General features: G+C 46.9%; 1 protein-coding gene across 1 annotated transcript in view; it reads left to right on the top strand.

Moving 5' to 3' along the window:
• Positions 1-1,640: 1,640 nt before the first annotated feature.
• The window catches only part of LOC110507694 (protein ABHD15), a 16,565-nt gene continuing 1,027 nt past the window's right edge, over positions 1,641-17,178 (top strand). Inside the window, exons 1-2 of the mRNA XM_036965434.2 lie at positions 1,641-2,824; positions 14,372-14,724. Coding sequence (XP_036821329.1) covers positions 2,258-2,824; positions 14,372-14,724 — 920 coding nt within the window. The 5' untranslated portion in view covers positions 1,641-2,257. The remainder of the gene's footprint in view (positions 2,825-14,371; positions 14,725-17,178) is intronic.

Raw genomic sequence — 17,178 nt, 5'->3', positions numbered from 1 at the left:
CTCTGTTAGTCTGGTCCTCAACACCAGTCCTCTCTGTTAGTCTGGTCCTTGCCATCAGTCCTCCCTGGCAGGCTACAGCTCTCTGTCAGTCTGGTCCTCACCATCAGTCCTCCCTGACAGGCTACAGCTCTCTGTTAGTCTGGTCCTCACCATCAGTCCTCCCTGACAGGCTACAGCTCTCTGTCAGTCTGGTCCTCACCATCAGTCCTCCCTGGCAGGCTACAGCTCTCTGTCAGTCTGGTCCTCACCATCAGTCCTCCCTGACTGGCTACAGCTCTCTGTTAGTCTGGTCCTCACCATCAGTCCTCCCTGACAGGCTACAGCTCTCTGTTAGTCTGGTCCTCACCATCAGTCCTCTCTGGCAGAATACAGCTCTCTGTCAGTCTGGTCCTCACCATCAGTCCTCCCTGACAGGCTACAGCTCTCTGTCAGTCTGGTCCACACCATCAGTCCTCCCTGGCAGGCTACAGCTCTCTGTCAGTCTGGTCCTCACCATCAGTCCTCCCTGACAGGTTACAGCTCTCTGTTAGTCTGGTCCTCACCATCAGTTCTCCCTGGCAGGCTACAGCTCCTTGTCAGTCTGGTCCTCACCATCAGTCCTCCCTAACAGGCTACAGCTCTCTGCTAGTCTGCCATCATTTTCAGATGGGTCCAAAACAACAACATCACCATCACTCCTAAAAGCAGCAGTTTAGGAGCACAAGCTAATATAGATTGCTTCCTAAATGGTGCCCTATTCCCTATAGTCCACTACTTTTGATCAGAGCTATATGGCCCCTGTTCAGATGTAGTGCACTATAATGAATAGTGTTACATTTCAGACGCAGACCTAATATGAACATGTTATGTATCCACCTAATATGAGGTATAGCACTTAGCCCCATATATCACCAATCAAGAGAGTCAGCGACAAGCTACCTGGAAATGTTCTGAGTAAAATTCCAATTGAAGGTCATCCAATCCCCATGGAGAATACGTTAGGAAAAAACATTCAGGTGATACAATTATTATTGAACTCATCCACTGGCCTGTCTTCCCTTTCTGTTCTTGGACAACGCTCAGAAATTTACCATAAATCCAGCTGTATATCTTCTGCCTCCTGTTCTGTCTGCACTTTCTAGATTGTTAATGCATCAGTGGATGGGCAACATTATGTTTGGACTGCCTCTGTAAGAGTTTTATTTGAGGGCCATTTAGTACATGTGGAGCTTACATCCACTTAATGAAATGTATACATTGTAATTGTCACAATATGGCCCTAATGCATACACTGCAGTCTCTTCTTATACATTCATTATGCTTTCAATCCTCTGCCGGCAGGCTTTTAGTGGTACAGACATTGTAGTTGCTATAGCTACCCTATCTATATTACCTTTGTGAAATACATTACTGGTGTTGCTTGGATTCAAGATGTTCTATAATATAGAATCTATATGATCTTTGATGGAAGAACAATTGATTCTATAGTCTCAACTACCCTGGGTACAAATACAAATCTAGCCATAGTATTTTACAAATAAAGACAACATTGAAAGAGAAAATGTAACTGTACATCCATAACAGAATTGTATATGAGATGTTTACGCCTGTGACAGTCTGACACCGAGGGTTTCTGTATGGGAGCTGGGAGGCTCCATTCTGAAGTTTCTCTTGCTCACACTGCTGTTGAGATTGAGCAGCGAAGCGTTCGCAGCTCTGCATTATATTACTGACAATTCAAAGGCGCGCGCAGAGAACACCATGTATCCCGATTTGGAACGACTTGGAGAGGGGGTGTCCATGCCTTTCATGTGGTGAAGGAGTAAACACTTTGCTTAATTTACCCAGGAATAGACGTAGAGGAAGGCAGTCCTTCTGGAGTGGAGTGCTTTGTTTTGAAACACAGTAGAGGCGACGGTGGGTATTCTCCAGTATACAGTTACGATCAGCCATCGAAACTTCTGCTTCAAGAATCTGTTTTCAATAAGGATTGCTTCTGAACTGAACACGTAATTAACCATATAAGGCTGGAGATGTCACAGTTGAAATGTTACTGTAGGAAAGAAAGTGGAGACCCTGTTGTGCGCATTCTGGTTTATCCCAAAGAAAGCAAGTAGCCTATATGGTTACGCGCACGTTGTGCTTTGTGAGAAGAGGATTTCAACCAAACGAAAATGGCCCGGATTATTCTTTGCGCTTTGATATTAGTTTTGGCTGACTTTAATTAAACATAACTGTAGGTCTATTGAACATCCGTGGAATTGACCCCACAGTCCAAATGATGGAATGGCTCGTTGCTTTGTGTATTGGGATTCTGGTGGCCGTCATTTGGTCAGCTTCGAAATATTTTGGTTCCCAGGGCGAGCCAGACGCACTCCTCCAGGGGCTCGGAATTTCACGGCGGCAGACGAAGGAGATGGTCTCGGAGAGGTGCGTCTCAGACCTGGGGGTCCCGGTGGACGGTGCTAATGCCCAGACATCCGACAGGGCAGGTGAGAATAAAGTCCCCGATGTTGCGCTGATATGCAAACCCTCGGCGCTGGCCAACTATCTCTTCAAACACTGCAGGACTTTCAGCAATTTCACAGCGTGCACTGGATGGACATGGCGGGCGAGTGCGTTTCTTCAGACAGTTTATGGCGCGTGCTGGCCGTACGAGAGCCCGGCGTATTTCGTGCGGGACTACCTGCAGTTGAGCGACGACGGCCTGGTGGCGCTGGACTGGGCAGTGTCGATGGCCGGTGAGTCGTACCAGAAACGGAGGAGAACCTCGAGTAATTCCACGAGCCCAATCCTCCTCATCATACCCAACTCTTTTGGGAAAATCACTAGAAATGTGCTGAAGGTAGCCTAATGATTTAATGAATGAATGATGAAATGTAATGCAATATTTGATCATGACCAGGCTTGTTCTTGTTCATCAAGTGAAAACACCCTCAGCCACAATGTGCCCAGTGCCCACCTGGGCCCTATTTGTCTTATGGTCTTAATGAAGGATACATTATGCTGGTTGTCTTGCTCCTTTTTACCTTTACTCTGACATCATAACTGTTACTTGGAACAAAGCATACCGTTCTATGGATGTCTATTAGGGACTGTTGTGGACAGTCTCACGGGCAGAAATACGTTTTACATCAACACTAGACATCAGCTCTACACTGTAAAGGGGCACCTGTGAATTTGACAGCAGTTTACAGGCAGCTTGGTGGCAAGTAAAATACAGTATTTCATATAACATTACACCTACTGTAATAATATGGTATCAAAGCAAGTACTGTATAATGACATACAGTACAATACAGTAAAATCGACTGTATTATACTGTAAAAAGTACAATGCTACCATAATCTGAATGAATGGATGGATGAATGAAATTCATTGAGGGGAGGGTTCAATCTATGAAGATTTTTGTAATGGTGAAATTACATAACAGTGAAATTATGTCTAATTCATCACTGCAGTGGTGTAAAAAAAAGGAGGTTGAACAAGATATGAGAAATGACCAGTGCCAATGCGTATTCGCATTGAGCTTGGGGGGAATCTTGATTCAAGTCAGTCTTGGCAAGCTGAGGAGGAGAGCAAGAAAGTGAACAACAAGAGGGCAGTGCCATGCGATAAAACCGGGGCTTCAGAACAGTGATTGTTGTAATTGAGAAAAGCTTGAAGAAGGCTTTGCTCTGCCTGGGCAAGCTATGAGGGAAAGGATCACATCACTGCAGCTGCACTCCCAATAGCATAGTCCCGGATCATTTTGTGCTGTCTGCCAACTCATACATTATCACCCCCTACTAAATAAATACAAATCAGCAAGACAGCACAAACAAATCTGGGACAAGACTACACTCCAATGCCCGTTAGCCTTATAATGAGTCACTGTACCCTGCAGTCCAGACAATGTTGACACGTTCTTTTGACACTTTCTACCCAAACCAGATCAAAAGCACCTGCCCAATCCACTATAAAGTAGCCCAATTGAATGTACAACCGGACAATCTGGCTTGCATTGTTCCAAGCCTGATTTATGTACTCTGTTACTTTTGAGAGCAACAATAAGTCACTACCTTGACTCCCAGCACCCCCTACTATCCTAGTCTGTCAACGATAAGTCACTACCTTGACCGCCAGCACCCCCTACTAGCCTAGTCTGTCAACAATAAGTCACTACCTTGACTGCCAGCACCCCCTACTAGCCTAGTCTGTCAACAATAAGTCACTACCTTGACCGCCAGCACCCGCTACTAGCCTAGTCTGTCAACGATAAGTCACTACCTTGACCGCCAGCACCCCCTACTATCCTAGTCTGTCAACAATAAGTCACTACCTTGACCGCCAGCACCCCCTACTAGCCTAGTCTGTCAACAATAAGTCACTACCTTGACTGCCAGCACCCCCTACTAGCCTAGTCTGTCAACAATAAGTCACTACCTTGACTCCCAGCACCCCCCACTAGCCTAGTCTGTCAACAATAAGTCACTACCTTGACTGCCAGCACCCCTACTAGCCTAGTCTGTCAACAATAAGTCACTACCTTGACTCCCAGCACCCCCCACTAGCCTAGTCTGTCAACAATAAGTCACTACCTTGACTGCCAGCACCCCCTACTATCCTAGTCTGTCAACAATAAGTCACTACCTTGACTGCCAGCACCCCCTACTAGCCTAGTCTGTCAACAATAAGTCACTACCTTGACCGCCAGTACCCCCTACTATCCTAGTCTGTCAACAATAAGTCACTACCTTGACTGCCAGCACCCCCTACTAGCCTAGTCTGTCAACAATAAGTCACTACCTTGACTCCCAGCACCCCCTACTAGCCTAGTCTGTCAACAATAAGTCACTACCTTGACCGCCAGTACCCCCTACTATCCTAGTCTGTCAACAATAAGTCACTACCTTGACTGCCAGCACCCCCTACTAGCCTAGTCTGTCAACAATAAGTCACTACCTTGACTCCCAGCACCCCCTACTAGCCTAATCTGTCAACAATAAGTCAATACCTTGACTCCCAGCACCCCCTACTAGCTTAGTCTGTCAACAATAAGTCACTACCTTGACCGCCATCACCCCCTACTAGCCTAATCTGTCAACAATAAGTCACTACCTTGACCGCCAGCACCCCCTACTAGCCTAGTCTGTCAACAATAAGTCACTACCTTGACTCCCAGCACCCCCTACTAGCTTAGTCTGTCAACGATAAGTCACTACCTTGACCGCCAGCACCCCCTACTAGCCTAGTCTGTCAACAATAAGTCACTACCTTGACTGCCAGCACCCCCTACTAGCCTAGTCTGTCAACAATAAGTCACTACCTTGACCGCCAGCACCCGCTACTAGCCTAGTCTGTCAACGATAAGTCACTACCTTGACCGCCAGCACCCCCTACTGTCCTAGTCTGTCAACAATAAGTCACTACCTTGACCGCCAGCACCCCCTACTAGCCTAGTCTGTCAACAATAAGTCACTACCTTGACTGCCAGCACCCCCTACTAGCCTAGTCTGTCAACAATAAGTCACTACCTTGACTCCCAGCACCCCCCACTAGCCTAGTCTGTCAACAATAAGTCACTACCTTGACTGCCAGCACCCCTACTAGCCTAGTCTGTCAACAATAAGTCACTACCTTGACTCCCAGCACCCCCCACTAGCCTAGTCTGTCAACAATAAGTCACTACCTTGACTGCCAGCACCCCCTACTATCCTAGTCTGTCAACAATAAGTCACTACCTTGACTGCCAGCACCCCCTACTAGCCTAGTCTGTCAACAATAAGTCACTACCTTGACCGCCAGTACCCCCTACTATCCTAGTCTGTCAACAATAAGTCACTACCTTGACTGCCAGCACCCCCTACTAGCCTAGTCTGTCAACAATAAGTCACTACCTTGACTCCCAGCACCCCCTACTAGCCTAGTCTGTCAACAATAAGTCACTACCTTGACCGCCAGTACCCCCTACTATCCTAGTCTGTCAACAATAAGTCACTACCTTGACTGCCAGCACCCCCTACTAGCCTAGTCTGTCAACAATAAGTCACTACCTTGACTCCCAGCACCCCCTACTAGCCTAATCTGTCAACAATAAGTCAATACCTTGACTCCCAGCACCCCCTACTAGCTTAGTCTGTCAACAATAAGTCACTACCTTGACCGCCATCACCCCCTACTAGCCTAATCTGTCAACAATAAGTCACTACCTTGACCGCCAGCACCCCCTACTAGCCTAGTCTGTCAACAATAAGTCACTACCTTGACTCCCAGCACCCCCTACTATCCTAGTCTGTCAACAATAAGTCCCTACCTTGACTCCCAGCACGCCCTACTAGCCTAGTCTGTCAACAATAAGTCACTACCTTGCCTGCCAGCACCCCCTAATAGCCTAGTCTGTCAACAATAAGTCACTACCTTGACTCCCAGCACCCCCTACTAGCCTAATCTGTCAACAATAAGTCAATACCTTGACTGCCAGCACCCCATACTAGCCTAGTCTGTCAACAATAAGTCACTACCTTGACTGCCAGCACCCCCTACTAGCTTAGTCTGTCAACAATAAGTCACTACCTTGACTCCCAGCACCCCCTACTAGCCTAGTCTGTCAACAATAAGTCACTACCTTGACTGCCAGCACCCCCTACTAGCCTAGTCTGTCAAAAATAAGTCACTACCTTGACCGCCAGCACCCCCTACTAGCCTAGTCTGTCAACAATAAGTCACTACCTTGACCGCCAGCACCCCCTACTAGCCTAGTCTGTCAACAATGGGAGCATTCATAGGCGCTGATTCACTATAAACAGCCTGTCAGCAATCATCAGAAAAAGGGAATTATGTTTAAGGTTTAAGTGAATGATTGTAGCCTAGGGAGATGAGAGAGGAAGAGATGGAAGGTGGAGAGGGAGAAATAGGGAGAATGAGAGATGCGAGAGGGAGAATTGGAGAAAGAGGCCAGGACTTAGGAAGAAACCTAGAGAGGAACCAGGCTATAAGGGGTGGCCAGTCCTCTTCTGGCTGTGTCTGGTGGAGATTATAACAGAACATGGCCAAGAAGAAAAGGAATTCAAAATAAAAGTTAAAGTGAGTGATTTTTATGTCTGTAGCCTTCGGAGATGGGGAAAGAAAGAGAGCGTGGGATAGGTGGGAGATAGATTAGGATATGGGAAGAAAGATTGAACTAAAAGCGACTTATGTCAGATGTGACTTTCCTTTTTCCTGAGAGACCCAGAGAGCATCAGAGTGAGAGAGGGTGATCGGATGAAAGGAAGAAAGAGAGAGTGAGTAAAGGGCCAATTCTGTTTGAATATTTTTTTATTTTGTCTTAATGGGTCAGCTCCAAGTGTGTGTGTGTGTGTGTGTGTGTGTGTGTGTGTGTGTGTGTGTGTGTGTGTGTGTGTGTGTCGGAAAGAAAGAATGAGGGAGAGAGAGAAGGAGAGGGAGAAAGTAGATAAGAAGAGTCTGGGAGAGGAGAGCGGGAGAGAGAGAGAGAGGGGATAATAAGAGACAGGGAGAGGAAGCGAGAGAGAGAGAGAGAGAGAGAGAGAGGAAAAGAGAGAGAGAGAGAGAAAGAGAGAGGGAGAGAAGTTGAGGGAGAGAGAGAGAGAGAGGGGATAAGAAGAGACAGTGAGAGGAGAGCGGGAGAGAGAGAGAGAGGGAGAGAATAAGAAGGGACAGGGAGAGAAGTTGAGAGAGAGAGAGGGAGAGAATAAGAAGGGATAGGGAGAGGAAGAGAGAGAGAGAGAGAGGGAGAGAAGTTGAGGGAGAGAGAGAGAGAGAGGGGATAAGAAGAGACAGTGAGAGGAGAGCGGGAGAGAGAGAGAGAGGGAGAGAATAAGAAGGGACAGGGAGAGAAGTTGAGAGAGAGAGAGGGAGAGAATAAGAAGGGATAGGGAGAGGAAGAGAGAGAGAGAGAGGGAGAGAAGTTGAGAGAGAGAGAGAGAGGAACCTCTGTATGTGTAATGTTTACTGTTAATTTTTGTTGTTTTTCACTTTATATATTCACTTTGTATGTTGTCTACCTCACTTGCTTTGGCAATGTTAACACATGTTTCCCATGCCAATAAAGCCCTTGAATTGAATTGAGAGGGAGAGAAGTTGAGTGAGAGAGAGGATAAGAAGAGACAGGGAGAGGAAGAGAGAGAGAGAGGATAAGGAGAGACAGGGAGAGGAAGAGAGAGAGAGGATAAAAAGAGACAGGGAGAGGAAGAGAGAGAGAGAGAGGATAAGAAGAGACAGGGAGAGAAAGGGAGGATAAGAAGAGAGAGGGAGAGGAAGGGAGGATAAGAAGAGAGAGGGAGAGGAAGAGAGAGAGAGATATAAGAAGAGACAGGGAGAGGAAGAGAGAGAGAGAGGATAAGGAGAGACAGGGAGAGGAAGAGAGAGAGAGGATAAAAAGAGACAGGGAGAGGAAGAGAGAGAGAGAGAGAGAGGATAAGAAGAGACAGGGAGAGAAAGGGAGGATAAGAAGAGAGAGGGAGAGGAAGGGAGGATAAGAAGAGAGAGGGAGAGGAAGAGAGAGAGAGAGAGGATAAGAAGAGACAGGGAGAGAAAGGGAGGATAAGAAGAGAGAGGGAGAGGAAGAGAGAGAGAGATATAAGAAGAGACAGGGAGAGGAAGAGAGAGAGAGAGGATAAGGAGAGACAGGGAGAGGAAGAGAGAGAGAGGATAAGAAGAGACAGGGAGAGGAAGAGAGAGAGAGAGGATAAGGAGAGACAGGGAGAGGAAGAGAGAGAGAGGATAAAAATAGACAGGGAGAGGGAGAGAGAGAGAGAGAGGATAAGGAGAGACAGGGAGAGGAAGATAGAGAGAGAGGATAAGGAGAGACAGTGAGAGGAAGAGAGAGAGAGAGGATAAGGAGAGACAGGGAGAGGAAGAGAGAGAGAGAGGATAAGGAGAGACAGGGAGAGGAAGAGAGAGAGAGGATAAAAAGAGACAGGGAGAGGAAGAGAGAGAGAGAGAGGATAAGGAGAGACAGGGAGAGGAAGAGAGAGAGAGAGGATAAGGAGAGACAGGGAGAGGAAGAGAGAGAGAGGATAAAAAGAGACAGGGAGAGGAAGAGAGAGCGAGAGAGGATAAGGAGAGACAGGGAGAGGAAGAGAGAGAGAGAGGATAAGGAGAGACAGGGAGAGGAAGAGAGAGAGAGATATAAGAAGAGACAGGGAGAGGAAGAGAGAGAGAGAGGATAAGGAGAGACAGGGAGAGGAAGAGAGAGAGAGAGGATAAGAAGAGACGGAGAGGAAGAGAGAGAGAGAGGATAAGGAGAGACAGGGAGAGGAAGAGAGAGAGAGGATAAAAAGAGACAGGGAGAGGAAGAGAGAGAGAGGATAAAAAGAGACAGGGAGAGGAAGAGAGAGAGAGGATAAGAAGAGACAGGGAGAGGAAGAGAGAGAGAGAGAGGATAAGAAGAGACAGGGAGAGAAAGGGAGGATAAGAAGAGACAGGGAGAGGAAGAGAGAGAGAGAGAGGATAAGAAGAGACAGGGAGAGAAAGGGAGGATAAGAAGAGACAGGGAGAGGAAGAGAGAGAGAGAGAGGATAAGAAGAGACAGGGAGAGAAAGGGAGGATAAGAAGAGACAGGGAGAGGAAGAGAGAGAGAGAGAGGATAAGAAGAGACAGTGAGAGAAAGGGAGGATAAGAAGAGAGAGGGAGAGGAAGAGAGAGAGAGATATAAGAAGAGACAGGGAGAGGAAGAGAGAGAGAGGATAAGAAGAGACAGGGAGAGGAAGAGAGAGAGAGAGAGGATAAGAAGAGACAGGGAGAATAGAGATGTGGGTGAAAGGATGATGTTACAGAATGTGTCCCAAATGGCACCCTATTCCATATGTAGTGCACTATATAGGGAATAGGGTGTCATTTGGGACACCTCCATAGTCTTGCTGGCCTGGCTATACAGTATGAAAAGTATGCAAGGTGTGCGTGGTTGATTTGTTACAGGACAGTTATAGGTTTTAAAGCCCTCTCCCTCCCTAACGGCCCAGCTAGCCTGAGATCTTTCAGAGTTCCTTCTGACTAGGGCTTCATTTCATTCCAATACAGTTTTCCACTCCCATTAACTCCCCAATGCAGATGTGAGACTACTGGGTTTGTATAAGCATTGAGCTCCAAATAGTTTTCACCCTATTGCTTCCGCCTATCCAGTCCTGTCAAATCTGTGAAGGAGATTAGGAAGGGACTGAGAGAAGGGAGCGAACAACATTGTGGAGTGAAACGGGTCCCATGACTCCTGTATGCTCTCTTTAAGGTCAGACGTAGAGCCAAAGGTGAGCTCACGTCTGAGTGTGGATTTTACAGCCTGGTGTCCAGACACAGAACACCATACTGTTTACTACACATTTATTAATTAGTCAAGCCAGTGAGTAAGACTGAACTATGGTAATTCGGAGCTAGACAAATGCCTGGTTCATAAAACACACATTCTGTGCGTTGTTCAAAATGAACCCAGTCTTTCAACATGGCAGAAGCCCTAGTTCTGTGTTAGCTCACGCATTGTTGCACTGATGAGTAAGTTGCTATAAGCATTTAATCAATCAAAATAGGAATGCAGATGATGAACTTGACTGTGATACCCCTCCAGTATGATGTGACTGTGATACCCCTCCAGTATGATGAACTTGACTGTGATACCCCTCCAGTATGATGTGACTGTGATACCCCTCCAGTATGATGAACTTGATGGTGATACCCCTCCAGTATGATGTGACTGTGATACCCCTCCTGTAGGATGAACTTGACTGTGATACTCCTCCAGCATGATGACTTGACTGTGATACCCCTCCAGTATGATGACTTGACTGTGATACCCCTCCAGTATGATGAACTTGACTGTGATACCCCTCCAGTATGATGACTTGACTGTGCAACCCTCCAGTATGATGACTTGACTGAGAAACCCCTCCAGTATGATGAACTTGACTGTGATACCCCTCCAGTATGATGACTTGACTGTGATACCCCTCCAGTATGATGACTTGACTGTGATACCCCTCCAGTATGATGACTTGACTGTGATACCCCTCCAGTATGATGAACTTGACTGTGATACCCCTCCAGTATGATGACTTGACTGTGCAACCCTCCAGTATGATGACTTGACTGAGAAACCCCTCCAGTATGATGAACTTGACTGTGATACCCCTCCAGTATGATGACTTGACTGTGATACCCCTCCAGTATGATGACTTGACTGTGATACCCCTCCAGTATGATGACTTGACTGTGATACCCCTCCAGTATGATGACTTGACTGTGATCCCCCTCCAGTATGATGACTTGACTGTGATACCCCTCCAGTATGATGAACTTGACTGTGATACCCTTCCTGTATGATGATGTGACTGTGATACCCCTCCAGTATGATGACTTGACTGTGATACCCCTCCAGTATGATGACTTGACTGTGATACCCCTCCAGTATGATGACTTGACTGTGATACCCTCCAGTATGATGACTTGACTGTGATACCCCTCCAGTATGATGACTTGACTGTGATACCCCTCCAGTATGATGACTTGACTGTGATCCCCCTCCAGTATGATGACTTGACTGTGATACCCTCCAGTATGATGACTTGACTGTGATACCCCTCCAGTATGATGACTTGACTATGATCCCCCTCCAGTATAATGACTTGACTGTGATACCCCTCCAGTATGATGAACTTGACTGTGATACCCCTCCAGTATGATGTGACTGTGATACCCCTCCAGTATGATGACTTGACTGTGCAACCCTCCAGTATGATGACTTGACTGAGAAACCCCTCCAGTATGATGAACTTGACTGTGATACCCCTCCAGTATGATGACTTGACTGTGATACCCCTCCAGTATGATGACTTGACTGTGATACCCCTCCAGTATGATGACTTGACTGTGATACCCCTCCAGTATGATGACTTGACTGTGATACCCCTCCAGTATGATGAACTTGACTGTGATACCCCTCCAGTATGATGACTTGACTGTGATACCCCTCCAGTATGATGACTTGACTGTGATACCCCTCCAGTATGATGACTTGACTGTGATACCCCTCCAGTATGATGACTTGACTGTGATACCCCTCCAGTATGATGACTTGACTGTGATCCCCCTCCAGTATGATGACTTGACTGTGATACCCCTCCAGTATGATGAACTTGACTGTGATACCCTTCCAGTATGATGATGTGACTGTGATACCCCTCCAGTATGATGACTTGACTGTGATACCCCTCCAGTATGATGACTTGACTGTGATACCCCTCCAGTATGATGACTTGACTGTGATACCCTTCCAGTATGATGACTTGACTGTGATACCCCTCCAGTATGATGACTTGACTGTGATACCCTTCCAGTATGATGACTTTGCCTTTGCATTTAACAGTTGTGTTATGACAGTGATGATGTCATTTCTGCGGTTGGTCAGTCAGAGACAAATCCCTTTGGTCTTGTTCAAAGAGCTGTTTTCATGCTGAATGTTGGACTTAGAATATTTGAGGCAGTTTGTGAGAGTTTGACATAATTAATCTGAAGAATGTGGCAGTCTGTAAATGTGTTATGTGTTGCAGACTCATGTGTAGGAGTGTGTGTGGCAGGATGTACTGTAGGTGTGTAGGTGTGTGTCTGCGACTGTACAGGCATGAGTTTGTGTGTGTGTGGGCGTGTGCATGCTTCCGGGTTTCTCGAGTCTCTGTGACAAGAATTCCTCATTGGCTCGACACTGGCAGCATCGTCCAGAGGGAAAACAAATGGAGGAATGAAGCAAAGTTAACCTGCTTTATACCTCATCATCCTTATGTTGGAAAACAGCTGTACTTCAATGAAATAGTGTAGCCACATTAATACTACTGTGATCCACTATAGTAGTAGGATGAATTGATTCAGAGGGAGAGAGGTTGAGAGAGAGGGGTTGAGAGAGAGAGGTTGAGAGAGAGAGCGAGAGAGAGAGAGGTTGAGAGAGAGAGAGAGAGGTTGAGAGAGAGAGGTTGAGAGAGAGAGGTTGAGAGAGAGAGATTGAGAGAGAGAGAGAGAGCGAGAGAGAGAGGTTGAGAAAGAGAGAGAGAGGTTGAGAAAGAGAGAGAGGTTGAGAAAGAGAGAGACAGAGAGAGAGAGAGGTTGAGAAAGAGAGAGACAGAGAGAGAGACATAGAGAGAGAGAAAAACAGAGGGATAGAAAGGGATAGAAACACGGAGGGAGAAAGGTTGAGAGAGCGAGAGAAACAGAGAGAAAGATAGCAATAGAGAGTGGGAGAGAGGTTGAGAGAAAGGAGAGAGGTTGAGAGAGAGAGAGAGAGAGAGGGAGGGAGAGAAGTTGAGAGAGAGAGAGAGAAGTTGAGAGAGACAGAGAGAGACAGAGAGAGAGAGAGAGAGAGGGAGAGATAGAAACAGAGAGAGGGAGAGAAGTTGAGATAGAAACAGAGAGAGAGAGAGAGAAGTTGAGAGAGAGGGAGAGCGAGACAGAGAGAGAGACAGAGCGAGAGAGAGAGAGGGAGGGAGAGAACTTGAGAGAGAGAGAGAGAGATAGAGAGGTAGAGGGAGGGAGGGAGGGAGGGAGGGAGGGAGGGAGGGAGGGAGGGAGGGAGGGAGGGAGGGAACTTGAGAGAGAGAGAGAGAAAGAGAGAGAGGGAGGGAGAGAAGTTGAGAGAGAGAGACAGAGACAGAGACAGAGAAAGAAAGAAATGCAGAGAGAATGGATGATATCCAGGTTTAAGAAGAGAGAAAGGATGATATCCAGGTTTAAGAAGAGAGAACGGATGATATCCAGGTTTAAGAAGAGAGAATGGATGATATCCAGGTTTAAGAAGAGAGAACGGATGATATCCAGGTTTAAGAAGAGAGAAAGGATGATATCCAGGTTTAAGAAGAGAGAACGGATGATATCCAGGTTTAAGTGCTCTTGTAGGTTTCTCAGCTCTGTAAATGTGCAGTGATCTGTTACACCTCCTCTTGGTCTCGCTAGTCTCTCTAATCATTGTCTTCTTATAGCTCTGTGAAGCTGTTCATTCATACTCTGTGGGTGTGTTGGAAATGGCACCCTATTCCCTATAAAGTGCATTACTTTCGATAGGGAATAGGAGGCCATTTCAGATGCAGCCTGTGTTGGTGTTGTTACAGTTCATGGTCAGTTGAAACATTCAATGTTGGATTAGATTTATGTAGGGCTTTTCCAAAGACCTATCATATTCTGACCTCACAGTTCTTAGTCAGTCATGCATTAATGGATTAATGGATTTAAATAGTGCTTTTACATTGACCAAACACTATGTGAGCTCACACTAACCACTGTGTCCCCATTTGATGATGTCACAGTTCATCCTGTAGTGAGGTGAACCAATGATTGATTGGACCTCACCGCTATGTCACTTCAATTCAATAAAGGTCTATATTGTCTTGAATTACATGATGTTCTGTTTCCTGTCCTTCAGCTCTGTGAGGTGGCGTTGTCCCACGGCTACCTCCCTGTGGTGTTTAACCGGCGCAGCCACAACGCCACCCCCCTCAGCACCGTCAAGCTGCAGCAGTTTGGCGACCCAGGGGACCTACGCGAGGCTGTGCGCTACATGCGCTACAGGCAGCCCGTGAGCCGGCTGTATGCGGTGAGCGAAAGCACAGGGTCCGGCCTCCTCCTCTCCTACCTGGGAGAGTGTGGTTCATCCAGCTACGTGACGGCCGCCGCTTGCCTCTCGCCAGTGTTCCGCTGCCAGAGCTGGTTTGAGAAAGGACCCATCTGGCCCCTACACTGGGCTCTAGTGACATACCAGAAGATATGCCTCAACAGGTGAGGGATGGAGAGGGAGAGGAGAGGGATGGAGAGGGAGAGGAGAGGGGAGGAGAGGAATGGAGAGGGAGAGGAGAGGTATGGAGCGGGAGAGGAGAGGAGAGGGATGGAGAGGGAGAGGAGAGGGATGGAGAGGGATGAGAGGGAGAGGAGAGGAGAGGGATGGAGATGGAGAGGAGAGGGAGAGGAGAGGGATGAGAGGGATGGAGAGGGAGAGGAGAGGGATGGAGAGGGAGAGGAGAGGAGAGGGGAGGAGAGGAATGGAGAGGGAGAGGAGAGGGATGGAGAGGAGAGGGATGGAGAGTGGAGGAGAGGAATGGAGGGGAGAGGAGAGGGGAGGAGAGGAATGGAGAGGGAGAGGGAGAGGAGAGGGATGGAGAGGGATGAGAGGGAGAGGAGAGGATGGAGAGGGAGAGGAGAGGGATGGAGAGGGGAGGAGAGGAATGGAGAGGAGAGGGAGCGGAGAGGGATGGCGAGGGAGAGGAGAGGGATGGAGAGGGGAGGAGAGGGAGAGGAATGGAGGGGAGGAGAGGAATGGAGGGGAGATGGAGGGAGAGGGGAGGGAGGGAGTATGTGAGAGGGGAGGGAGGGAGAGAGAGAGAGAGATGAAGAAGGGAGAGGGGGGGAGGGAGGGAGGGAGGGAGGGAGGGAGGGAGGGAGGGAGGGAGGGAGGGAGGGAGGGACAAACAAACAAACAAACAAACAGGGTAGGGAGAGGGTAGGGAGGGATGGAGGAGGAGCAGAGGGCGGAGAGAGAAAGAGAGAAACCTGATTGAGAAGAGGAGAAGAAAGGGAATAATGTCACATACAGTGCCTTGCGAAAGTATTCGGCCCCCTTGAACTTTGCGACCTTTTGCCACATTTCAGGCTTCAAACATAAAGATATAAAACTGTATTTTTTTGTGAAGAATCAACAACAAGTGAGACACAATCATGAAGTGGAACGACATTTATTGGATATTTCAAACTTTTTTAACAAATCAAAAACTGAAAAATTGGGCGTGCAAAATTATTCAGCCCCCTTAAGTTAATACTTTGTAGCGCCACCTTTTGCTGCGATTACAGCTGTAAGTCGCTTGGGGTATGTCTCTATCAGTTTTGCACATCGAGAGACTGACATTTTTTCCCATTCCTCCTTGCAAAACAGCTCGAGCTCAGTGAGGTTGGATGGAGAGCATTTGTGAACATCAGTTTTCAGTTCTTTCCACAGATTCTCGATTGGATTCAGGTCTGGACTTTGACTTGGCCATTCTAACACCTGGATATGTTTATTTTTGAACCATTCCATTGTAGATTTTGCTTTATGTTTTGGATCATTGTCTTGTTGGAAGACAAATCTCCGTCCCAGTCTCAGGTCTTTTGCAGACTCCATCAGGTTTTCTTCCAGAATGGTCCTGTATTTGGCTCCATCCATCTTCCCATCAATTTTAACCATCTTCCCTGTCCCTGCTGAAGAAAAGCAGGCCCAAACCATGATGCTGCCACCACCATGTTTGACAGTGGGGATGGTGTGTTCAGCTGTGTTGCTTTTACGCCAAACATAACGTTTTGCATTGTTGCCAAAAAGTTCAATTTTGGTTTCATCTGACCAGAGCACCTTCTTCCACATGTTTGGTGTGTCTCCCAGGTGGCTTGTGGCAAACTTTAAACAACACTTTTTATGGATATCTTTAAGAAATGGCTTTCTTCTTGCCACTCTTCCATAAAGGCCAGATTTGTGCAAAATACGACTGATTGTTGTCCTATGGACAGAGTCTCCCACCTCAGCTGTAGATCTCTGCAGTTCATCCAGAGTGATCATGGGCCTCTTGGCTGCATCTCTGATCAGTCTTCTCCTTGTATGAGCTGAAAGTTTAGAGGGACGGCCAGGTCTTGGTAGATTTGCAGTGGTCTGATACTCCTTCCATTTCAATATTATCGCTTGCACAGTGCTCCTTGGGATGTTTAAAGCTTGGGAAATCTTTTTGTATCCAAATCCGGCTTTAAACTTCTTCACAACAGTATCTCGGACCTGCCTGGTGTGTTCCTTGTTCTTCATGATGCTCTCTGCGCTTTTAACGGACCTCTGAGACTATCACAGTGCAGGTGCATTTATACGGAGACTTGATTACACACAGGTGGATTGTATTTATCATCATTAGTCATTTAGGTCAACATTGGATCATTCAGAGATCCTCACTGAACTTCTGGAGAGAGTTTGCTGCACTGAAAGTAAAGGGGCTGAATAATTTTGCACGCCCAATTTTTCAGTTTTTGATTTGTTAAAAAAGTTTGAAATATCCAATAAATGTCGTTCCACTTCATGATTGTGTCCCACTTGTTGTTGATTCTTCACAAAAAAATACAGTTTTATATCTTTATGTTTGAAGCCTGAAATGTGGCAAAAGGTCGCAAAGTTCAAGGGGGCCGAATACTTTCGCAAGGCACTGTACCCTGATATTACAGGATTTGATT

The sequence above is a fragment of the Oncorhynchus mykiss genome, chromosome 27 (genome assembly GCF_057628025.1).
Source record: "Oncorhynchus mykiss isolate SJ-2025 chromosome 27, ASM5762802v1, whole genome shotgun sequence".
NCBI classification, from domain to species: Eukaryota; Metazoa; Chordata; class Actinopteri; order Salmoniformes; family Salmonidae; genus Oncorhynchus; species Oncorhynchus mykiss.
The sequence above is the reverse complement of the archived record's forward strand: the minus strand, read 5'-3'. Positions and strand labels throughout refer to the sequence as shown.